This window comes from Saccostrea echinata, unplaced genomic scaffold (assembly GCF_033153115.1).
Source record: "Saccostrea echinata isolate AGI-Se365-2 ecotype Australia unplaced genomic scaffold, CSIRO_AGI_Sech_v1 ptg000056l, whole genome shotgun sequence".
Classification (NCBI taxonomy): Eukaryota; Metazoa; Mollusca; class Bivalvia; order Ostreida; family Ostreidae; genus Saccostrea; species Saccostrea echinata.
The window spans coordinates 9640866-9668409 of record NW_026889805.1 but is presented as its reverse complement, the minus strand read 5'-3'; the positions used below and the strand labels follow the sequence as shown (position 1 = coordinate 9668409).

The 27544-nt window shown below is 33.3% G+C and overlaps 1 protein-coding gene across 4 annotated transcripts in view; it reads right to left on the bottom strand.

The window, feature by feature from the left end:
• LOC133173705 (uncharacterized) overlaps positions 1–27544 on the bottom strand; it is a 71000-nt gene that overhangs the window by 21579 nt on the left and 21877 nt on the right. For all 4 annotated transcript variants that reach the window (XM_061308718.1, XM_061308720.1, XM_061308721.1 and 1 more), the window contains exons 2-3: positions 20228–20293; positions 7741–8076 (exon numbers count right to left, since the gene is read on the bottom strand). In XM_061308718.1, coding sequence (XP_061164702.1) covers positions 7741–8076; positions 20228–20293 — 402 coding nt within the window. The remainder of the gene's footprint in view (positions 1–7740; positions 8077–20227; positions 20294–27544) is intronic.

Sequence of the window (27544 nt, the reverse complement as noted above, 5' to 3'; positions counted from 1 at the left end):
ATTTCTTTTGAAAAGTATATTACATCTATGACTTCAACAAAACATGTCCATAGGGATTCCGTTCCGTTAGATTCACAAAAATTATTAATCTGCTTTATGGGCTACATGTGCAATATTTTGCCTTCGAAAATTACACTAATGTAAACAGACTTCCAATTCTGATAAAGTTTTCCTATCCAGGGTATGTGTCCATGCATGGTGAAGTCACCCTAGGAGTAGGTCAAAGAGTAAAAAGAAATGGACTTGACAAAATTTTAAAATCAAAAGCCATAATGCCCTTGACCTAAGTTTAATAAAGTTTAAGTATAGTAACGCTCCAATACCAGAACTGTGACTCAGGATAAAGTATAAGTTGTAATACTCCAATGCCAGAGTTGTGACCCAGGATAAAGTATAAGTTGTAATACTCCAATGCCAGAGTTGTGACCCAGGATAAAGTATAAGTTGTAATACTCCAATACAAGAACTGTGACTCAGGATAAAGTATAAGTTGTAATATTCCAATACCAGAGCTGTGACTCAGGATAAAGTATAAGTTGTAATATTCCAATACCAGAACTGTGACCCAGGATAAAGTGTAAGTTGTAATATTCCAATACCAGAGCTGTGACTCAGGATAAAGTATAAGTTGTAATACTCCAATACCAGAACTGTGACTCAGGATAAAGTATAAGTTGTAATATTCCAATACCAGAGCTGTGGCCCAGGATAAAGTATAAGTTGTAATACTCCAATACCAGAACTGTGACTCAGGATAAAGTATAAGTTGTAATATTCCAATACCAGAGCTGTGACTCAGGATAAAGTATAAGTTGTAATATTCCAATACCAGAACTGTGACCCAAGATAAAGTATAAGTTGTAATATTCAGATACCAGAGCTGTGACTCAGGATAAAGTATAAGTTGTAATACTCCAATGCCAGAGTTGTGACCCAGGATAAAGTATAAGTTGTAATACTCCAATGCCAGAGTTGTGACCCAGGATAAGGTATAAGTAGAAATAATCCAATACCAGAGCTGTGACCCAGGATAAGGTATATGTAGTAATAATCCAATACCAGAGCTGTGACCCAGGATAAGGTATAAGTAGAAATAATCCAATACCAGAGTTGAGACCCAGGATAAGGTATAAGTATATTAATATTCCAATACCAGAGCTGTGAACCAGGATAAAGTGTAAGTATAGTAATATTCCAATACCAGAGCTGTGACCCAGAATACAGTAGATGTATAAGTAGTAATATGCCAATGCCAGAGTTGTGACCCAGGATAAAGTATAAGCTGTAATACTCCAACACCAGAGCTGTGACCCAGGATAAGGTATAAGTATAGTAATATTCCAATACCAGTCTGAGAGTTGTGACCCAGGATAAAGTATAAGTTGTAATACTCCAATACCAGAGCTGTGACTCAGGATAAAGTATAAGTTGTAATACTCCAATACCAGAGCTGTGACCCAGGATAAGGTATAAGTAGTAATAATCCAATACCAGAGTTGCAGTTAATTGCATCGGGTTTGTGCTCTAGTAGTTGCACTTTATTTATCAAGAAGACTTAAAGCTAAATCAAAATATAGTGGGTTGGAGCGCATACAAACTAAATCAAGGAAATGAGAATCAATATTCTATCACAACTTAATTGTATCAAAGACAGAAGAATGATGGAATAAGAGACCTCGCTGGAATTTGCATTTTCATCCAGTTACATCCCTAGGACACTTCACAATGTCTGCAAGCCAATTGAAATGAAGAGAATCTTTGCCTGATTTACTGTACAAATTCACTTGGAAAATCAAGCAAATTAGATAAATGATTTACTTAATAATGGACAGACGCATCTTAGAGACCTGATGAAAACTGATTCCAGTCAAACAGTCTTACACTCTGTGATTGCCTAACGTGTGTTTAGTCATTGGTGTGTAAGTAAAATTTAATCTGCTGTCGATGGCGCAATGATGACAGAGCAAGTGGAATTAATGAGAATTCAAATTGAAGCATGAAGCTGTCAAAGAATTTGAAACCTGCGTTGTACAGACCACTGTCATTAGGATCAAAAGTTTGGTTTATATCAAAATCAGATTCTCTTGCATGTTTCCTGATGACAGTAATTCATCAGTAATGTAAAACATCCAAGAGATGTCAAAAACTTAGTAAACCTCTCATCATCTACCAGCTTTCCTATGCAAATCACACTGAAATTTCTCTGTATTTTTATTCCAGATCATTCAACTGCAGACAAACTGCCTCTGGTCTGTTTCTGATAGATGTACCTTATAAATTTTCCTGAAAATTCATGTTTCTCAATTTCCATTGATAAAATCTGATATACAGCAGTTTCTGAAACAAAAGAATACAATATTCCAAGTAATATCCATCATATGAAGTTTCAAATTCAAACAAAATCCTTGACATATCTCATAAACTGAAAGGATTCAAAACCATGAAATTCAGTTCAAACACAGGAATTCAGTTCAAACATAGAAATCAATTGATATTGATTTTGGCGATCAAGAAAGTTTACTTGCTCAGGTGAGCTAAAATATAGAATAATTTTTGCATCCTATATACATGTCCACCTAATTGAATTGGAAAAGATTACTTGAGCTTCTGGATTAGCTGAGCTTTAAAATATTTTATTAAAATCTGGCCTGTCACAATTTTTGCAAGAATATACCAAAACACTAATATTTTTGATGTGCATAGTCCAAGATTTGCCATTCTTCCTGTGGTTTATTAGAGTTAATTATGTAATCTATATGTTATATCATTGTGACAATTTTACGCAAATATTTTTTTGTTATCTAAAAATGCTCGCAAAGAAAACAAAAAATTGGATTATTAAGAGGCCCATGAGCCACAACAGTCACCTGATTCACCTTGGCCCTGCTGTTCTTCAGAACAAACTTGATTCTACACTACCAGAGGATGCTAGCATTGTAATATGACTAATCATGGCCAAGTTGTTCTTTATAAAAACTTTTTAAATGATTTTATTCTTTGATGATCTATTGTGGCCCTACCCTACCCAGTGGGTCATGTTTTTTGGGGGAAAAAACTTGAATCTACACAACCTGAGATGTTAACATATCATTGCCCTATCAATCTTGGGATAATTTTTTTTTACCATATATATTTCCAAGTTAAACTTTGATCCCCTATCATAGCCCAACCCTATCCCTGTGGGCAATGATCTGATCATACTTGAATCTACACATCATCGCAAACAACAGCCAAAATGTACGATCCTCTCCCATTCTGGTCGTGGTTGAATAAGAAGAGAATATTTCGTAGCTCATTAAAATATTGACCAATGCAAGTAAAGTATAGTCAGATGATGAACTTTGATGCGACCTTTCAATACCCAATCGCAGTATACTAAACATTTCTTGTATACTGTTGATGTCAATTGTTGATTTCAATTGCGATGGAAACAAATATTGTCATTGGCTGAACATGACATCACAATACAAAGGCATAAATATTCAAGATTACAACATTTTTTGTGATCAAGCAGCCACGGGTAGGATAGAGCTTTTTGCAGACTCCGAACCGTGGCTTGAGACGATGGAATCTACACATCTTTGAGAATACTTGCTTTATGTTTGATACCCATGCTGTCCATCGACGCAGTTTAACAGAAAAAGTAATTATTAAATGCAACATTTTATTTTCTAAATTAATTGTATAAATTGGTATTAACTGATGTATGAAAAAAATACAAATTTACAGAGATAATAAACTAGAATCTATAAATATGCACAGTTTAATTGTTTATCAAGGACTTTGACATGATATTGGCTTCACTTTTATGGACCCCGCTTAAGTGACTTGTCAAAGTGTGATCAGTCAAGCATCTAATAACCTAATATCGAAGTTTGCACACGGACACCCTGTCCGACCACAGTGTTTATTTAGTGGCTTCTTTTTAGTGTCTATTATCGATCAGTAATGATAAACACAGAGTGAAATTATTTTAGCCAAAACTTTTACAAATACCAAGTCCCAGCATTTTAGACATCATAATAATTAACCTTCCTATTTTGTATAGATTTGTTAAGGAATGGTTTTGTGCTTTGAATTTACATTGCAATACCATATTTGGCTGAATACGCACTTTTTTCCTAGAAAATGTTTTCGTGAGAAAGGGGTGCGTATTTTACACAATAGGATTTTGATAGTTTTTTCTTTCAGGTGAAACACGGCTATCATACAGACATATCGTAGTATTACCTAGAGACATGGGCAATTTCTTGTTGTTTATTGCTGTATTTAAAACTTCGGAGAATTATTGTTGGAACATTGGCTTTTTGAAAATGTTATAATTATAATCTGTTGATAATCATAATCTGTTGTTAAATGATACTAAAAACAAGATACAATTAATTTGAGCTGCATATTCATCGTCTCCATGTAGGCCGCCACTGACAATGTTATTTATAGACGTTCACGCATTCCTTTGCCACGTGCTTGCGTAATCATAGTACACATGTACCTAATCAGACACTCGGTTGGAAAAAAAAAATAATTGAGCAATTTTATAATGAAATACAATAAATCAACATTTATTTGGGGTTTCAAATAACACGGTGAAAATTCATTTCAAATTAACACCCGCTATACCACTGTATACTATATGTTCCAACTGAAGCCCATGTTGTGAACACATGCGCTTATCACTTGATCTCAACACCCCTCCAGGCAAATAAATTGTCTACCAACTCCTAAGCATTGCTTTTACATTTAGAACACTGATTGTTTACTGCCCTTATTAATGGCTTTGATCGTTTTCTTTGTTAAAATTTGTGTTGATTACGACACATTAAATAGTTAAACGCTTGTTAAATGTAATTTTACTTTAATTATCTTATATTTATCGGCCACTTGTTAAATTAATTAAGAGTTTAAAAGGGAAATATGAAATCTGTTAAAACTTACGTATTATAATTACTCTAAAGAAAATAAGATATCTGCGAAGATTACCTTGATGTATTTATACCGTGTCGATCTGTTCAAACTTAAAAATAAAATAAAATGCAATAATATTTCATGCCTTCTTGAATAAAATCTTACCACACGCTTGAATAAAATCTTACCACACGAAGATTTAAGTGCAAGATTGATATATTTAGCCTGATGTAAATTTAATGGGACAACATTTTCTGCTTTGTTAAAATTAATAAAATTATACAGGGATTTTTAAAGACAACATTGCCGTTAGTTTAAAAAATGATTTATAATGCAAAATTTAATTATTTCTATGAATAATACCGCCATGCTTAAAATCAGGAGTACTGCAAGCTCAAAAAACAAAGTCAGCACATAAAAAATTACCGTGCTTAAATTTTCAATACATTATTTCCACAAAGATTTTATTAATAAGTTAAAATTACTGCGATGTAAAAAAGACAACATTACTGCTTGGTCAATTTTTTGACAGTATATAATACAACCAAACTGCGTTTTTTCCCAAATTTTCAAGCCAAAAAAGGGGGGTGCATATTTTACAATGCATATTATATTTGAAGCCAAATATGTTAAGTGTTCTATCTTATAAAACTGTTACTATAATAACGAGACCCCACTGTATATGCAAAGGCTTCAGATGTGCTATTAATACTCAAGGCTCATGAGAGATCCAAATAACTCCTCCCTTAGCCTCTTTTTCTTATCTTTCTTCAATTTTTTAAACAAACAAGAGGCCTATGGGCCACAGCACTCACCTTCATCACCTTGGCCCTGCTCTTCTTCAGAACAGTGGCCCCACCCTATCCTTCAGGGCCATGATTTGAACAAACTTGAATCTACACTTGCTGAGGATGCTTGCTTATTAATATCACTAACCATAACTGTGCTGTTATTGAGAAGATTTTTAATTTTTTTTTTGCCTATATTTATTCCTATGTTAAACATGTTAATGATTCATCTCCTATTGTGGACCCATCCTATCCCCTGGGGTCATAATTTGGACAAACTTGATTCTACACATCCTCAGGTATCTATACATCCTTAAATATGGAAGCATCCACTAATCATGGCTTCGCTGTTCTTGAGAAGATTTTTAAAGAATTTTTCCATTATATTCCTATGAGAAATGTTGATTACTTAATGTGACCCACCCTACCCCTGGGGGTCATGATTTGAGCAAATTTGAGTCTGCACTACCTGCAGATATCTTAGTATGACTAATCATGACTTTGCTGTACTTGAGAAGATTTTTAAAAGATGCCATATTTTCACTAATTCTTAATTTTCTCCCCTTAAAAAAGGGCTTCATTTGAACAGAATTGAATCCCCTTTACCCAAGGATGCTTTGTGGCAAGTTTGCTTCAAAATGGCCCAATGGTTTGCAAGAAGAAGATGAAATTGTGAAAAAATTATGATGAACAACAGGGCACAATGATTTTTTTCTACCCATGGGGAAAGGGTCCGGTACCGGTTCAATTGGGAAAAATAGCATCGAAGTAGAACAAAGGAAAATTTTCTGTCGTTAAAACAAATGAAACATATTTTGTGTCTATTCCAACCTCATTACCTATTACTCAGGGCTAGACAAATAGCATTGCCCGACGCCCGGGACAACCAATTTTGTTTGGCGGGCAAGATATTTGATAACTGGTACCTGCTCGCGAACAAGTGTTTTCCAGTTAACAAAAAATCCTGTACTCAAATATTGTTTTGTTTTATCGCTGTTAAAATATAATGAATCGCAGCAGAGAACATCTGTTTTCGATGCATGCAGTTGACCACTACATCGAATACTTGGTAGGAACTCCTCTAGAATTACCCATTCATGTGACTTGTCTTGATAAAATATACCCTTACTCGACATTCAGGAGTGTTTTTCACAATTAAATAATGTAGATACAAGTGTATAGTTTTCATTTTCAAATTAGAGAGAAATGTATGAGTACATGTTCATGTATATACATTGACATGTACATGTGTGTAAATTTTTAAGTTAAATCATTGCACAGCTCAGATGCTCACAAGTCTCCCTAGAATTAGAAATTTCCCCCTTAATTTCTCCGTGGGAGAGTTAAGTGATTTGGGGTCAAAGTTGGTCCTAAATGTTAATGATAATGTTTTAAATTTGTGTTTTTTTTAAGAAAAAGGTGGGACAAGCATATTTTTTGGTAGGACAAGTAACTTTAGGAGGGTAACCTGTCCGAGGGCAAGTACTGAAAAGTTCTATTTGTCTACCCCTGTATTACTCTGTGTTTTAAAGAATAAACAACAAGTATTCATTGTTTTTCACATTAATGTCCCGTTTTCGCATTTTCATGCTTTCAATTTGTCAAAATGTATGACACTACGCTGTCTACACCATAGGTCCCGCCATATTACGACTAATTTCTACTTTCGATTTAAGCGGAAGTGAAACAATTAGTCAACTTGTACAATGTTTCATATAAAAAGAAATACGATGTCATTGTAGTCTGTTGCTTGGCAGTTGAATTGTGAATTTTTAGTCTCATATTGGGAAAAATTAACGTTTTTGGCATTGGGAATGGTACCGTTTATCGGTACCAGTTATATACGGAAAAAAAACGCTGGGCCAATAACAACAGACAACAGATGGATAAGAAAAGCTCTACTTAAGCCTTTGGCTAAAAATGATAGTTACAGGTGACAAATGATAACAGATGGATAGATATTCCAGTCAATTGAGTATTCCCTTCAATGTAGCATTACTGTTTTCCTTTGACCCTTACTATTTACCTTTGACTCTTTGACCCTTACCTTTGACCTTTAGATGAACATGAGTAAGATCTTCTCCACCTCCATCTGTGTAAGTCAGACTGCACTCATATAATCCTTCATCACTACTCTTTATATTGGACAGTTCTAAAGATGACTGGTTCACTAAACGAACACGACCTCTGTAACCTTCCCTTATGAATTCTGGGTAATGCTGCATTTGTTGAAAGACCAGGATTTTTGTAAATGAATTGTCACTATACTTCACCCATCGAATTAATGTTGCATGTGACGTATTACTTTTCATGAAACACTCCAAAACTTCCTTTGAACCTGCATCCACAAATTTAACTGTAACTCCCTCAGCTTTTACGATACCTGTAAAAGAGTCAAGATTGTCAAAATAAATATGCTAAATACATGCATAATCATAATAACAATATGAAAATGCTCCAATTTCATGATTTCCAGCAAGAATAGAACAAAGCATCCATAAATGCATCAGATGTGAATTATGATTTGGAAATCACATAATTATGATACGTTTTGAACAGACTTGAGTGTAGTCTTGCATGTACCTAGTCAATCAAGCAGAGAATGTAGGTCAGATGGTACCAATTTTGATGCATCAGATGCACATTTCGACAAGTTATGTCTCTTCAGTGATGCTCATGCCAAAACATTGGAAATCCGAACTTTTTTTTTTTTAATTTTTTTTTTAAACTTTGAAGAGCTGTAAAAAGGGAGGTGTCAAAGACTGGAGCCAAATACGTCGAAGGATCAGAGCTATGTATGAGGGACATAATCCTTAATTTTGAAATATATTTCTAAATTTTACCACAGCAATTAACTATATATCCAGATTTTCAAGCTTGTACCAAAGTACTTAGCTACTGGGCTGTAAAGACCCTCACAGCACAGTTAAGGCTACAAAAAGGGGGCGGAGCCTAATTTGCACGGGAAAAATTAACTATGACATCATACAAAACCAACAATTCTAAAAAATACCTCAAAATGAAATGATTTGCTATTTTAAACTGCAAGATACCATCAAACTACATCAAAATTTACTACAACATTCTGTTTTGTCATTAGTTAAATCCCAAATAACAAGGTATAAACAAGTAACTGATCGCAACGCACTTGTCAATGTGACGTCATTTCGTAAAACTTGACGCAGTTTGTAGGCAGTGAGAGGCGGATCAAGTAATATTTTCTCAACGAAAAATGTATTCTATAGCTAAATAAAATATTACTTACAGATATTTCTTAGGCCATTAACTTGGATTCAATGTCTTCTTTAAGACTTTATTACTATATTTTCTGTACATTTCCTATTTAATTGATACTGCCGTATATTTGTACGCAAGTATATTGGAGGGTAATATAAAGGTCTTAATAAATCGATCTAGTGCAAGGGCATACACTCAATGGATCGATCATAGTAAGCTTTTACAAATCAACTTTAGAAGTATTAAGGTATCTGAAAAGTGCTGCGATCCTGATGAAATCTTGAAAATAATAATTATATCTATATTTAATGCTGTTGACCAGCAAAAAATACAGCATTGGTCATACAAATATGATTTTAACAATGAAATAGCAGAATCTATATAGGACTTGCTCAATACTGCAAGTAAATGTGCTAAAATCACATGACTGCTGCATCACGTGACAAGTCTAAATATAAAATCTGATCATCCTCCATATGTAGTTATTAACCATAATTACATTTGTCCGATATAAATATAATGTACTAAAAATAATCGTTATCCAGATTATGAATACATTTTTAATCACAAAAAATTGTCGATATTTCCAATGCGCACCTTAACTGTACTGCGCTTTGGGACTAACAGTCCACCAGCAGAGGCGTCGACACAGGGGTCATAATGTAAATCTCATACTTTACCAATTTTGATCCACCGGATGTGCATTTCGACAAATTATGTCTCTTCAGTGATGGACATATGGAAACTAACACTAATATATCTGAACTGTCTAGAACCTGTAGTAGCAATGTCTAATGCTATATAAAATCTTTCTGACATGAAATCATTTCAAATTATAGTAACAGTGCAAAAGCACAAGATTTACTCTCAGAATGCTCCATAAGATAACTGTGTGTCCTATTTCTAAATAATCATGCTTACATTCTGCTGTAAGTGTACCCAATATAATTACAAATATAGTATTCACATTAATTTCATTCCTAAAATTGGATGTCATTAGATGAGAACAAGAAAAAAGATATTGAGACTTATCCTACACAGTAATTAGATGATGTGCTGCATTGAATGCATTCAATGAGATCTGTATAGAGTTCCAATGTTAGAAAATTGCCAATATCCTACTTTCTTTCCTGTGCTTGTAAACGCTCTCTCCTGGAAACAGTTATCACTAAATATAGTAACACAATAAAACAAAAATTGCCCATATCTTTAGACTCTTTCCTGTTATTAACATTTACTGAATTTTTATATATAAGCATATTTAACCAAACTAATATAAAAGCAAACATTCAGAATAAATATTAAAGCTATCAAAATTCAAATACCTTTAAGGAAATTATGAATGCTTGTTCAGGTATTTAACTTTTACAATTTTCTTCATACTCTACTTAAATTTACAACTGTCCCAATTCAGTAAAACATGCTTAAAAGCAAAGCGCCCCTACGCACAAATTTTATTCAATATTTAAATGTATTTAGTTATATCCATTAAGTTTGTAATATGTTTTATAACTACAGAGAATGAAAATCACTCTGTTGTAAACATAAATTCATTGTAAGCATGTTCTCTATAACCTCTCACATTTTACTGTGCATATAGAACTAATATCCCCCCCCCCCATAAATGGTTGATTGGTAGACATCATCTGTATTGATGCTTTTGTCACCATCTACAGTCCTAGAGTTTAAAAGTCATGACCCAAAGAACATTTAACTTTCAAGTCATTGGACCTTGACCTCATACAAACAACGGTGACTTGACAACCAAGACTAATGACAGACCTTTTTGTTAGGGTTAGGCATTGGTACTCGGTATCCATACCATACCAAATAGTTATATCTAAATTAACCCCGAAATACCATTTCAAGTACCAATATCAGTATATTATCCTCTTTTTTCAAATTCAAGATGATTGAAAAAATCAGTTCAAAAATATATAACCACATAGTGAATAAAACATAAAAAAAAATACATTAAATGACAGCTCTGATTTGCCGAGGAAAGGTCAACTCTTTATAATGTATAGGTTTGTGCATAAGCTAAGAAATCTCAACATTATAGGTCTTTTTCTTGCTCTACAGTACTGGAAGTAGGGTAATATCTCTACAATTCAATATAGTTTAATTACATAAAACAGCACGTTATCAGGCCTCCGTCATACTGATTAAATGAATCACAAAAAACTCATATTTAATGACACAGAAAAAATATTCTAAAGCAGCTTTTATGCAATTTTTGTTCTAATTTCGGTCAATATCAGGGCATTGTTGGAGATAATTTGAGACAAAATTGAAGCATGCTTCTTACACCGAAAATGTCATCTTCACCAATATCTAGTTGCTTATTGAAATTCTTTAATCATTGCATCTATAGTTGTCGATAAAAGTGTCTGTGAATGTTTTATGAGTAGTCTGATTGATTGAAATTGTTTTCTTGTCTGTCTCGTCTCCAGAAAAAGTCAATTTTTTAACTTGGTGATGAACTCCATATCTCTCTGTTGTCTCTTAATTTAAAGAACTGATCAAATTACAAACATAAAATAATATGGTTTGTAGATGATATCATGTGTTTGTATCTGAAAACAAAAATATTCTTGATTTCATTATATCCACATTAATCGAGTGTGGACAGACACAGCACGCTCTCTGGCTTATCCTGTGCCATACTTCCACATCATGCCTGCAGACATCAATGGTAGCAAGCAAACCTTAAAACACTTTAAAATCTTAGATACTGCTTCACCAGAACATCATGAAATAAAGAACCAAAGGGTGTGTATGAATCTATCATTAACTCATGGTTTGTACGATCTTAACCTGAAATGATGAAAATGCACATCTCACTGAATCAGTCTATAATGCTGAGTCCACAGTGTTTTAAGGCTTAAAGCTGCAGACAAAAAAAAAAACCTAAAACAGTAATTTAGTCTCCTTTCCTGCTTAGAGTAGGGGCATCAAAATGAAAAGCAAATACCTTATAATGATATATCTATATTATTACATACTTGTAAATTAAGTCATAACCAACTTTTAAATAAACATTACATTTATGATTAACCAGAAATTATATGTCCATAGGACATGAATGCCCCTCCCAAGGTTCAATTGTATTGCACTACTGCACTACATAGAAATATATTTACATCCATTGAATATTTTCTCCTTTATTTTCTAAAGAAAACAATTGCTGTTTATCAGTTCGTGAACAACACTAGGCATATCACCTGTACAGATTTCTTGATCAGTGGCTCTTCCATCAAATAAACGTACAATGATGTACATATCAATAATACAATAATTAATCTTTTTAATCCTATTTCAAATGATTATTTATACAGATATAAATATAAACAATAAAATGTCTTTCTTTGGTTGTTAGCATGAGAATTAACGTCGCAGCTATTGCAGAAAAAATTTACATAACCCACTTACGCGGGTTATGTATTTTTTCTGCAATAGCTGCCACATTAATTCCCGTACTAACAACCAAAGAAAGCATTTTATTGTTTAAATAGTCTCCTTCTTTGGTCTGAGATATCAGTAAAACAAACTGAAAGTTGGTATATATATATATATATATATATATATATATATATATATATATATATATATATATATATATATTTTAAACATATATACAGAACTGATACCCTTAGTCACATCTGTTGTCCTTTATAGCATAGTATTTAGGGATGGTTCATTCCATCTATCTTCTAAGTTAACAGCTAAATGTGATTTATCAGTATATAGACTTTATGAAAATGAAAATGAGGAAAAAAAGTTTAATCCAATGTCATGGGGTAGGTCAAGGGAAAAATAGTTTGATTGCAGCATATGATGTACTTTATTTGTTCTCATTAATTATCTTGAACACTTTTTTTTAAATTAAGGTAACTTAACAGAATGAAAAAATAGTCAGGTCAAGGTCATTGGAAAGGTCAAGAAAATAATGACACAGTTGAATTGCTCTTACCAAAATATATCTTGGTATATGAATTTTATTTTAAAATCTTCAAAAGTGAAGAAAAGGATTTGGGAAGGCCAAAGTCTTAAGGAAGGTCAAGGTCAAAATATTATGAGATTTTAATTGCTCAAATATGTAGCTTTGTATGAAGTTTTATTAAAATATCTTCTAAAGTGAAATTGTCATACAGAAGGTCAAAGCCAGAAAGTTATGACAAAGTTGAATAGCTCTCACCAACTTTATGTGTTAATGAAGTTTGGTGAAAATATTGTGAAGAATTAATTCTAAACTGTACTAAATGCAAAACAATTAATATTGAGGTTAGGGTCATATGCAAGGTCAAGGTCAGAAAATTTTGACACAGCTCTTCTCAGTATGTATCTTTGTATGAAGTTTGAAGGAAATATCTTAACTTTCTTTGAAATTAAGTTAAAGATAAATCAAAATGAGGAATTAGTGGGGTCAAGGTCAAGGAAGCCTTGGCTTTCATGGTATACATACATGTATTATACACAAAAACATGTATAACTCTCTCCAATCTTCTATCTTTGTATGAAATTTACTGAAAATGTCTTGAACACTTTCATTAAAACTTAGTTAAAAATGCAAAATGAGGAACAGTTGGGTCAAGGTCATATGGAATGTCAAAGTCAGAAAATTTTGACATAGTTAAATAGCTCTCAACAATTTGTATCTTTGAATGAAGTTTAATGAAAATGTCTTGAACAGTAATTGAAAGTGAGCTAAACACAAAAATAGGGAAGTGTGGTAGAGGTCACAGGGAATGTCAAGGTAAAAAAAAATTAAGACACAGTTAAAAAAAAATCCCACATATATGTATTAGTGTATGAGTTTTGATGAAAATATCTTGAAGAGTTCCTTTGAAATTGGGCTAAACACAAAATAAGGAATATAAAGGTCAATTTTAGGGAAAGTTAAGGTCAGAAAATTATGCCATAGATAAAAAGGTTTCACCAATATGAATCAGTGTATGAATTTTGGTTAAGATATCTTGAACAGTCTCTTTTAAACTGGGCTAAAGTGTGACGGATGGGCAGATGGAAGGATTATGATTATTAGATGGGTGGTTTGAAGGATGGATGATGGACATCACAAACACTGCATGCCCAAGTCGTATTCATTTTGGGGCATAATAAAATATTAACAAAACAGATAAAAGTATTGTTTTCCAGTGTTGAAGAATTTGGCCAGCAAAATAGACTAGTTGTATAAAATGAATGTTTATTATCATATACTTAGTAGTAAATACACTGATTCTGCACTGTGCGATATGGATGACGTCACAATACCCCATATCAAGGACCGGTCCGAAAATCCATATCACGTATCGGACCAGCGGGCAAAAATCCATATCAAACCGGAAGTAACGTTTGTTTAAAGTTTAAAAGTCAATTAACTTGATTTTATTTAAATATACATGTAAAAGAATTCTTTACTAACATCTGTGGACTTAATTTGTTTTCAAAGACCTAAAATTTCCTTTATTAGATTTTAAAGAAAAAAGTTAATAAACATGCACAAAACATTCTTCAATGATTTTATGTGAACTCGCATATTAAGTATTTTAAATATATGATAAATAGAATACTACATACTGAAATCCATATCATATGTCATATCAGCCCTCGGGCCCCATATCAGCCCTCGGGCTGATATGGGGCCACTTTGAGCTGATATGACATATGATATGGATTTTAGTTTGTAATATTCTCTATTTATTATATAAATGTTTTAAAACACAGTAAGATGTAAATCTAAAGAAAAGAAGATCATTTAGAATTTGACACAATATCTTAGTGAAAATTCATTAAAATGACTCTAAGAGCTACACAATTGATTATGCAAAAGAAAAAAGCCACTGTGAGATTGGAGATCTATGAGAAGTCCCAAAAGTGTAGAGTTACTTCACTTATCCCACACAGTCCTCTTTCTTGATATCAGAGGTTGGTTAACCCACAATGATCTAGATCCAGTGATGTAGGTAGATTTATGGTGTCTTGAAGCAAGTGTTAAACTAATTTACCCCGCCAGTTGATGAGACAGCAGCTACAGACTGTTGATTTCCCCAAGTTGATTCAGCACCATGTAGGATGTCCATTACAGGCTTATTGCTGGTCACTGTGAAATATATTCATTGTGAGGGTAAATGGGCGTGTGGGTGCATCTAACAGCATTATAATCCTCTATAATCAAATGTACATGAGGAACCTTTGGGCATGGCAGACCAATGTCTCTGTGAATTCATGGATCACAAGAATGGATTCATTTGCACTTTTCAAGGCCACTGGCAATTATGTACAGTTGAAATGAATTTGAAAATTTATTATTTTCTAGGGTGTCAATCCGGACTGTTGGGCAGCACACTTACATTGTCGCCAGCTTGCACTCTATTAGTGAGAAATCCTTTAACTTGGGTCATACAAAAATAGGCTGAATTTGTGTAGCAAGATTATAACTGGAGGACTAGTAAGAGATTAAGGTGAAGGTCAAATAAGCAATCTCTAAATGATAAATTTACACCTAAACCTACTCACTCAGACACCAGGCTAAATTCTTCATGTATCATCTAACACTGAAGAAAATGTATTTCATAATCATATGGCTTCAAAATTTAATTCTTGTATAGGTCAGAAGTGTATGGGAAGATATTGCATAACTGTGAGAGGTTTTACATTCCAAGTTTGTGGTTTTCCAATCAAGTCCACTGTCATTGCTAGAGAGACACTGTTTTCCATACCGGGTCCCCATGGATTCCTCTGATGGTCTCCTTAACTGAGAAATTGATGTCGAGAGATTATACTGTCTGTAATTGTCTTGTTTTTTTTCTTCCCAAATTACATTCAAATATTCTCTTTTATCCAGACTCACTGGTTCAAAGTAGAATAATCATGAGTAAAACCTAATGCAGGAAAATAGTGATTCCAAGATCATTAAAAGGGTTCGTTTCTCTGTTATTGTAAACAAGAATGCATGGTCATTACTAATAAAAGTATTTTTAATTAAAATAAATTTCTTCCAGAGCTCTTTTTTAAAATTAAAAAAACAACCCTAGAGTCACTTTCATCCCACAGTAACACTAATCATCAAATGTTGAGTTCCCCACAGTAACACACTCATCATCAAACAAGTTCCTGGTCATCGGTGTCACATGATTATTTGAATTAATTGCAATGTGTTACATAATATCACTTAGTCATTTGCAGTTCTGTCTTAATGAAGTTTTCCATGGATGTTTTACTTGTAATTGTGTTTGTGAACACTCCTTTGTATGATCCATCACCATTTACATTGCTCTGCATGACGAAATGCAAAGAAGTTTTTTTTTCTCTCCAAAAAACAAAGCCATACAACACAGGAACCATTATCAAGGACATTCATTAGCACAGATCAAGTGCTTTGCCATTACATAATACACCATTTTTGCTGATGATGTTCCAGCTGCATGCATAGCATTTCAATGAAATTTGTGGGAATTGGACCCCTCCTGTTCCATTCCTTAGAAAGTGTTACAATTAATGGCACCATGACATTCCTTTATTTATTGACTTTATGTAACAGTCAAGGTCAATGACATTCCTTTATTTATTGACTTTATGTAACAGTCAAGGTCAAGGAAATGTGATGAGTTTAATCTCAGTGTTAAGGGAAAAATTCTGTTTGCATTTTTTTCTGTTTCTCTCTCTCTCTCTCTCTCTCTCTCTCTTTTGGCTAAATAAAAGGAAAACAGATTTTTTTAAATATTGATTCATTACAGAATTTTATTGATTTAATAACTGACTACCAGAATTAGGCAGCTGAAAAATAATTAAAACTTTAAAAGAAACTTGGCTCAAGAACACTGTCAACCTCTACCCACAGGTAGTCTTTGAGAGAAGTTTGAACCTAGCTAGGCCAAGGGAGAGAAAATATGCTCTGATCAAGGATTTTACACAGAGAGGTTTTACGACCTTGACCTCTGATCAAGTAAGTTGGTTCAAGATCGCTGCACTCTTTTTAAGAAATAAATAAGTTTAAAAACTTCTCTGGGAAATGAAGTGGGTCGGTCACGTGATAAATCCTGTGAAGGCCGAAGGCCTTCTCAGAAGATTTGATCATGAACCGACCACTTCATTTCCCAGTGAAGTTTTTAAACTTGTTATTTATTACTTATATATACATTTGAGACGGATGATCGAATATAATCAAATATAAATATTGCACTAACTGTACATTGTAGATTTTGACAAATTACGCAAAGTGTAAATCGGCTTGAAAAGCGGTTACGCTTCAAATTCACTTGGCAAAGGATTCTGTTTTGAAAGGAATATTCTGTGAAAGGCTACTTGTGATCAATTATAGTGAGCATATTGGCGTCTGGGAATTTTTGTATTCATGAGAACCCATATTCAATGTTTAAAAAACACAAGAAACATGTCCGATGTTTGATAATAAAAAATTGGAGGAATTTCGGTCGGAAAGGGATGGATGGAGACACTTGTCCGGACCAGGTTAACTTGATATCAAGTTTAAAATTTGATCAGAAACATAAAATCTACGATTTCAGTAAGGCATATTTATTATGATGTTGACACGGAGACACTGGCGACAGCTTAAATTGTTACATGTAAGACAACGATCTCAATGATGGAGGTGTGCCTACCGAACTTCCGAAGTGTTTGTCAGCTGTTTGTGGCGTGATTGCATTACATAGATATTTTCCGACAGATTTTCAGATTTATTGTGAGTACAGTTTGATGAAAAAAACTTATAGCATTCATAGGTCTACAAGAAAAATAACGTTAAATGTTGAGACTATGGAGCTCAGACATGAAACTTATAACACATAGTTTTCTATTCTCTATGTAAAATCGATCAAGAACTGTATTAAATACTCGTTTATACTGTAAATAAAATGATTATTATTTTACTTGCGTATTTTGTACATTTTTATGCATGAAAAACATGCTATATTGCTAAGTAGAGTAAGTCTTTTTATGTAGATATTACTGCGCTGTGTGATTAGGTCACGTAATGACCTATGACCTTCAAAAAACTTCATACAGGTATGAAGATATTTGCTCTCTGTATGTTTATATAATAGAGAGATACCACAAATGTATACATTTACCCTTGGGCACTCTATGGGTAAAGTTTGAGCCTTACTGGGCCAAGAAGAGAGAAAAATATGCTCCAGACAATTGAGATCGGATGGAGGAGGATGGACAAACAGAGAGACAGACAGACAGAGAGACTGATCACTACAGGGCACCTGCAGACCGGGCCCTTATTATTATTAACCTACTTTACACAATGAATATTATCAAACATGAGGACTGATGGAAACTAAGAAAAGAAGCACAAGACAGAAACATGATGGTTATATCGACTCAGACTAAACCTGCTATTGAAAGCAATATTGTTAAAACCGTAACGAGGTTCAAAACTTCCTGGTCAGTTACATCAGCATCAGTGCATCTGCATGTTTACAAATCATTCTTCAGAATCCCAATTTGGAAAAAAAATCAAAATCACAAAGAAGATGTAACTGAAAGGGAACACAGGCAGGTGATTGGCCTGTATAATCCTCTCCGGACATCACACACCTTCTGAGAGCAATACCCAAGTCTTCACCAGTGATATAAGAGGCTCAAAGAAAAGAAGGAAATAAAACACGCGGAATAGCGGGGACACAAGTCTGGTTTTATTAAGAAAAAACAGATGAGACTTGATTAAAGGATGATGAATAGTAATAAATGGTGTCTTTTATTGAACAATTACTGATGAAATATCGACAGATTTGCAATAAACATTCTAGTAACTGCAGTAAGATCTTACAGCCAGTGATTCCAGATTCTACATATCTCACTCGACTCGAGATGTTTTTATTAATGCTCACCAACAGGAAGAAGAAAACTATGAAAGTCAAACTCTACACTATACACTTAGTTACTATAATATAAATCACTGCATTAAAACCATAAATATCAACAATGCTCCATAAATCAGCTTATCCAGAAATGATCAGGATACATCTGACAGTCATGGACTTTACTATAACAGTATCATGTATACTTTCAGACCATTAGATTTCTGACTGTAGGGTCCTGTATCTATAAGTCCTGGTCTCTACTTAAGAAACAATATGTTAAGCTGTAGTCTGACTGGTGATTTTCTTTCAGTGTTTCATATGATCCAAGGGAGACACATAAATGAAAACAGAGAGAAGATTGTATAGACTTCAGCTTGATGTAAGATGGATTGTGCTATAAACAGCAAATATATTTAAAGTTGTGTCAACCTACGTCTGCTGATACTGCTGCAGTGCAAAAAGATTAGTTTTCCTTGAAAACTAGCATGTAACAATTATATAAATATTGCATGTAGCTGAGTGTAACATTGAAAATTTTCACCCCAAGAAAATCATTGTCAACCTTGGTTTTGAGGGGTGAGTTTTCAATGTTACACTCAACTACATGCAATATTTATTATATTATACTGAATGTTTTATACAATAACAGATAACAGTGAACCTTGCACGCATAAATTCTGTGCAGTCACTATTTTTTTTAATAACACCCATCGTCAAGAAAAGTTGACTGTTGCTATGCTTTAGGGCGTGGCTTCATCATTCGGCGGGTATTATTTTTTTTAACAAATGTTTCTCAACGAATCAGATTCAACTAATTTACATGAAAGTATAATATAAACATTTATTGACTGGGTTCAACGGCAACATGTGTTTTGTCAGACCCTGTTTGCCTGAGGCCATTAGGCCAAACAAACAAAACGCATTTTGCCAAAGAACACGGTCAATAAATGTTTTAATGTTTTACCTTTTTTTTTGTTTTCTGGCTAAACATGTATCTTTTGTTGGCTTCCATACCAACGAATGCAAATAAGATTTAGATGATCCCACCTACTGTGACATAATATCTCACAGGTTCAATATCTCACTCTAAGGTCAAACACCGATTTTTTTATGACCGTTCAGTAAAACATTAGAAATGTTAGTCTTTTTTAGGATAGTGTATGTAGGAACTAATTTTTAAAGGTACAACAAATTTTCTTACCCAGTACTGATTTCCAAATGAATTGTGAAATTTCTAGTGAATACATAGCTTATTTGCATTTTCTTTCAAAAAGTGGAAGCCATATAGTCTAAATCTATATTACACCATGTAAACCATGCCTGTCCACTTCTACTGGAATTTTATGATGATATCAATCCAGTAAAATTACATTTAAACACATTTCTTTCTATATATTCAGTGTAAATTACCCTATCCCCTGCACAAACGTCTGTTTGCAGTACAGCTGATTATGTGAATTTTACCTTTTGTAATTGGACACCACCAGAAAGAAAGAGAAGCGATTAAAATCCATAGAAGAGAACCATCATCTGAAAAAAAGAATAAGTATTTTTCAGTTTCCAAATTAAAAATAAATGAAAAAAAAAAACAATTTCATGTACTTTCTGTCTGTTGTCTAATAAAGTTTAGCAAGCTAGCAATTGATTTTTCAAGTATTTAATAAACTCTACCTAAATCCAATTCCAAACCATACTGACTATTACATCAAGTTGTCAAGTGGAAAGGGCAATTTGTATTCAATTTTACTTCATGGACATGATATACACAATATGAGTTATGCATGCAATGCACAAGGCTGGTATTGCGAGATTAGATACAAATATATTTCAAAAGATTTTATTTTCAAAACAGTTCACAATGCAATCATTAACCACACTGGTTGGGAGAAAAGCGAGAGCTACAGAAACAATGGATGATATCTCCAGTGCCTTGGCTGGACATATTTTACTTTATCAATAGCCCCTTATCAAAATCTTACATTTCATTGGTCGAGAAGAACACTGTATAAAAACCAACAGTATCAATTGCTGCCTATACTGACATGATATTGTTAATATACCCCCTTCATGTTACACCCACTGACCAGATATCAAATCCACCCCCCCCCCCCTTTCAAAGTGACATACAGACCAAACATCAAATTTCATATACTGTTTTCACTTGACCTAGCTAGGAGGTCACATAAGCACCAGATGACATCACAATGTAAACAATTGTTATGGAATGGTTTGCTTCGCTCTGAGAAAATGAACTTTTAATATTGAAAAATCTTTGTAGACACTAAGAGAGGTGTAATACAGAAAAATATGAGGTCCTTGAAAAAATGCATACTAGGCTTAGCTTATACACATCGCCCAAATATGCAGGACCCCATATAATTTTTGCATTAAAGTGTCTACATAATTAATAATGTTTTGATAATATAACGCTGGTCTTATATTGGCTCTGTGGTTGATGTCAAGAGAAGTAGTCTAGTACAAGCATGCATTCAAAAATCCAAATAAAATCAATAAATCAACTGATGAGTGACAATACATGTATTTGTCTTCATAGAAAAATGAGAGCTTCAGAAACACAAAATCATTAACTCTGCCTGTTATAACAAACATTCCACAATGCTTAAAGTACACAGTGCACTGATAATGCACTGAAAAAAATCAACCATGGAATCAGAATTTCTGCTAATGTGACAAGTGTTAAATGTACCGAGTACCTCTAAACTACATATCTGATGCCCATAAATGTCTAAATCATAGGGAAAAAGATTCCCCTGTATCAGTCAGACTTCTCGGATTATTTATTACAAATCTCTGTCATCGGTGTTATGAACAATATCATAACATGAAAAGTCCTTTACTGATTTCGTCTCCAGAAAGAAGAGACAAATGCACATTGTACAGTGGAACCCAACAGAAGCCATTATCTGTAGACAAGCCAAATATCATTACTGTCGATTTATGACGTACTGTTGATGCTTTTCTACAGCTGAAATGGATGTTGGACTTCTACAAACAGGCATAAAAGAACAGATAAAACCCCTAATCTCCAGTCAATTATTGGCCCAGAAACAGATGAATATGGATCAGTAGTTAATTAGGCATGATCCCCCACATATTTCCTTCAGCATCACTATCATCTCGGGCTGTCAACTCACTTAAACAGATATGCAGCACTTGTCATTGCCATGAAACCTTAATACTGCAGTTATGAAAAAACATTTTCTGAAAGATACCATATGACATATGACTGTAATTTCAGCACAGGCTTAAAGGATTTCAATCAAAAGATAATTGGATGCCCTGAAGCCAATCATTTAGACAATTAACTGTCTGATGCAAAGAGAAACTTCAGTGGCCTTTGTGCAATGGTCCTTCACTCAGTGCACTGAAGGTCTTGCTCCAGCAAGGTCATCTTTATTCTAGAGAAATGTAATCTTGATGAGGGTAATTTATTTCCTAGAACCCATTTGGATAATCAAAATGTATAAATTCTAATGGTTCAATCCTCAGGATTAGCTCCCTTGTTCCCATGTTTAAAAATAGACCTCAGCTCACTAATACTAGTAAACAGTAAGGTGAGGTCTATATGTTTAATGAGAATAAAATTCATTTTTTATTGAATTCTAGTATTTCTTAAACAATATATATGGTATTGTAAAAAATTTGTATCTAAACTATCTTAGGATGCTTGCACAGTAATATCACTCATCACTTTCCTGCTGTTCTTGAGAAGATTCAAACTTTCACCTCCTATTGTGGCCCCACCCTAACCCCAGGGAGGGGGGAGGACATGATTTGAAAAAAAAAAAAAAACAAAAAAAAAACTGAATCTTCACTATGTCAAAAAGCTTTCACTTAAATTTCATCTTTTCTGGCCCTGTGGTTCTTGAGAAGATTTTTAAAGACAACCACCCATTCATTTTTTTCATCATCTTCCTTTTCAAGAAGGTCCTTCATTTAAGTAAACTTGAATCCCAATCACTCAAGGAAACTTGGTTTTGTGGTCCTAGAGAAGAAGTCAAAAATGTGAAATAATAACAGACAATCAGCTACACAGACAGACAAACAAGAAACATACAAATGAGAGATATATGAGAAATATGGGTTCCTCATGTCCATAGCTACTACAGACAAGTCCCATATCATGTCTGAAATTCTATTGGGGTTAAGGCATTTTAGGTTTTTAACCTTGCACAGTCATATCAACATAAATAACCTTGTTATTGTGGAGTTCGAAACCCAAAAATGCAAAAATTACCCCAAAATGCTGAAAAATACAAAAATTTTACCTCACAGTGTACCTCTCGTAACAATCAACTTGGATCACAAAAGCTGAGCCTTTGGCCTAGGTGAGCTAAAAAGTACTTGAGATTCCAAATCACTCAAAGTTCAGCTGTATTTACCAATTTTTATTTTCAATTTTCATTTATTTTGTCAGTTTCTTTGATCAACTATGATCCATATTTTCTAAAAGAGCTTAATTTATGAATGGAAATACTATATTTTTCCCAATAGTATTAGAAACAGGAATAAAATATTTCAAACTCAGCAGGAGAATAAGAACTTTAGAAATAATGAACAAGTTTATAAATACACATATTGATGATTCTCAAAATACTATAGTCTGTTTTGATATTTATCGCCTAAAAACTATTCAATATATCAAATTATTTTTGGGGAAATTTTTGAAGAAATTATCAAAAGTCCATCTGCATATATTGACTTAGGGCTCGAATGTCATGACATCACAACCAAGTGTCAATACCTCAACCTTCAATCATCATTTATGAATCATGCTGATCAAAAGAGATCACATAAGGCCACAATAAATTAATTCTTTGTTTTACATCCCTGGGAGGGTAGGTTTTCAGGAAATCCCAGTAAAAAAAAAAATCATTAATAATGCAGGTTTGTCACATTTTTAAACATCTATCTGCATTTTATATATGTATATAATACTATTGGATTTCTCAGTATAACATTAGAAATGTAAGACTTCTTAAATAGTATAATACTGTAGTACCATGTGCTGTGAAACTAAACAATTAAGTATGTTACATGGAAAGAGGGCTTCTTTTCTAAATAAAATTCAGCAGATAAAAGGGCATGCATAAGTGTGTGTTGAACAAATATTCCATCTTTTACCATGCTTACAATACAGGATAAAATGTGCAATAAATATTCTTTCCAAATATCATGAGAACTCAAACATCATAAATTAGAGATCAACCCTCATAATCAATCCCTTTACATCAGGAAATGAAATAGAAATCTACTAGAGAAAAAAATACAAGCAAACTTAAAAGACCTAAATTAATCAATCCTAGCTTTGATGTTCATTATGATTTGACTTTAATGGGGGGCTGAAACTTGATGTGATTAGCGAAGTAATTAGAAGAAAAATGGAGTCCTAGTTTAGTAAAAGCTAAGCCAGTTTTAATTAACCATCCATGTTAGGATCTGTATAGTCCAAGAAAATACATAAAAACAGATATGGATTACCTTCTGCAAATCATCAGAATGGCCTCAAGTCCTAAATGAACCTTCTATACTTATTAATTTACCCTTCCCCAAGATCAATACATCGCCTCACCTAGAATTAAAATATTATCTGAATTTCAAAGAAAACCCCTCGAGCATATGCAAATAAACTGAGCTCATAGCAAAGCTTTTATTCTAACTTTATTGTGCTTAATTGTCAAATCATTGACATCCAAAGAAATCTATCCTAATGAAATAGGTGCTTCACCAAAATTAAACTCTTAGTGCACAATTGAATTTTAATTAACACTGCAGTAATACTAGACTCATTAAATTTGTATAGCTTCAATTAATGCATGGTACAATTTTACAAGGCTTCTAGACAAATAGACCTCTTCTAACATACTTTCCAACTGTTTTTCTTTCTTCATCCTCAACATGCCTCCATTCTCTTTATGTAGTGCATTGGTACAAGAGCTTCACAGTTTGCTAAAATCTTAATCAGGTAATTAAACTGGAAGTGAATTTCTATCCTTTTCACTATTTATTTCATAGGGCCTCATGCTGTTAGCATGGGTACTGCTCTATGCTGACCAATTCTTATAAGAAACTTTTTTTGATTTAAAGCTTGAAAACTAAGTAGGTATTGCTAATTAATTTTTCTGTACTATATCTGGTGCCAACATTTATTATTGTTTAGCCATTAAAAATTGTTTCCTCCATAAATCTATACTAAAAAAATCTAATATATATCCAATGTTTTACTGTGCAGTCCAAAAAAAAAGAAAAAAAAAAAAGACCTCTTGATGAGATGTTGGATCGCTATGTCAGTTTTTTTTTACGACATACTTTATTCTTCAGCATAGATGGGATCAATTACAACTAATTTGCATAAGATGGTGTTCCACAATTATGGAATTCTTTGTATTACGTTCAGCTCATTATAGTTATCTAACTTACTGCTGCTCTTTTGCAGTGAAGTCTAAGAAGCTCTAAATCTCACAAGATTTTCGGGCATAATATTGTTTACACTAGTGACAATCGAATGTTCAGTAAAATATTTCAGCAGGACTTCTTATATCGTTTACACTAGTGACAATCGAATGTTCAGTAAAATATTTCAGCAGGACTTCTATCTTATCTCCCCTTAAAATCTCTCACATCAAATTCAACAGCACATTATCCACAGCTAACAGACATTTCCTACCTTCATCGCAAAAGAGTAGTATCCTTCACGATACGATACGTATCATTTTGTCTCAGTACGGGTATTTTTGATATGTTACATTTTGATAGAAGGAAACAAATTCAATGTTTTATGTTTTGTTTCACTAAATCCTGTCATTAAATCTACATGAAAATTGACTATAATGATTTGACTGTTAAAGATTATTTTACAAACTACCAGTCCTAAAACAATTACGTTTTTAAAATTAAATTATGCCGAGTAGTGTGTTTTTACTTATACCAAACCTGTCGGACTGAATAATGATCCCGACAAAAAAATGACCAAACCGAAAATGGAGATTTTGTACTGTGTAAAAAATTGCGGTCAACCGTTTCACCCCTACAAAAGAGTTCTGTTAAGTTATTGCAATATCAAGCATTGACCAAATTATAATTCTGCACTGCAGTTTAATAAAGAAAATTTACATCAAAATTTGGTCATCTTTATTGTAAACATGAAAGCCCACACAAGATATGTCATACTAAAAAGTTAAAGTTATAAGAAAACATTTACTGACTGGGTTCACGAGCAGAATACGTTTTGCCAAACCTCTAACCAAACTGTTGCCTTTGATCTAATGAGCTTAATTGATGCAAGCAAATTAAGTTTGATTCTAGGGACCAACGAAATGCATATTTCTGTTGAACTCAGTCAATAAATGTACATGTATATAATGTTTTTTTAATAAACTGTGATCATAATTTGCAACTGTTAATTCTCTTGATGGACATGCAATTAATATTTGTCGATCAGTTCAAATAAATTAGTAATACTTTGTTGTTGGTGTTTTTAGTTGTTTTTTTTTCTTCCTTTGTTGTTTCTTTTGGTTTTTTAATCATCATCATGATTATTATTTTAAAAGAACAAACAAAACACTAAATTAATTTTAGATTCCAATGAAAGATTTATTCAGATTACACAATCAAATAGTTATTTTTCAAAATGTGAAAATCTCCCCCTTAAATTTCTGCCGATTATTACGGATCTTTAAATATGACTTTGCAAGTCATTAAGAACAGGCTTGTGATAATGGCCTCCCTACATGTAAGGAAATCCATCAGAATGGAAGCAAATCTATACAAGAACCATACAATACCATGCCCACAGCAGCTAAACCAATAATTCAGGGTTCACACAGCAGGGGAAACAAATTTTATTTTGACCTCCAGTTTTGTATTATAGTTTATACTTTTTGGCTGCATGTTTTATCGACTTTAAATTTTCTAGAAGATAAAGCATTTAATTCCAGGTATATTATCTCTGCTTGCAGACTTTCATGTGATATATGATGTGCTATACTTCTTTATTTTGAGTATTTTACGTAGGACAGAATTAATATTTTTAGTAATTAACATTTCAAATTACAATCCATAAAGATTGAAAGCTAGATACATGTTTAATTTGAACAACTGGGAATTTCTTATCCAGAATGAGATACAGAACAACTGTATGGCATTTTCAAAAGTTTATGTCTTTGACTATAACCATTTCTATTGAATCACACATCCCACATAAAAGAACTCCCACTTCAAGCATTCAGCCACCCACTGCTGCCATCTTTGATCAAGATGAATACAGAAATGGTTTTGATGGAAACTTTAATTCCATAAAAATGAATGGACATTCAGTCATAATCTATCATCAACACATTAAAACACAGGCAAGCTTGACAAATTGTCATCAATCTAATAGGAAGCAGTAGGGTAATAACAGGGGGAAACTCTGACGAGGAACCTAAATTAGCTCCCGATTTCACCTCTTAATGAAGCCTTGTTGGTAGAACAACGATTACTGTAAGCATCTATGATATTCATAATCATCTCAATTGATCATCCAACTTGGCACAAAAAAAGGTTTGGAGATTTATTCCTGCTACCAATTCATTTGTCTTAAGGATTTTGATCCTGCAAAACTGTTTCAGTCCCCACTTGACATCAGAGAAGAACAAACATGAGAGTTCTAATGACTGCTTTGATCATTCATTGATTTCCCTGTGTTTCAGAATTAGTTTCTTCAAGAGTAGTACATCACCTATAAAAACCTAAAATGAATGACACCACCTAGAGGAAGAT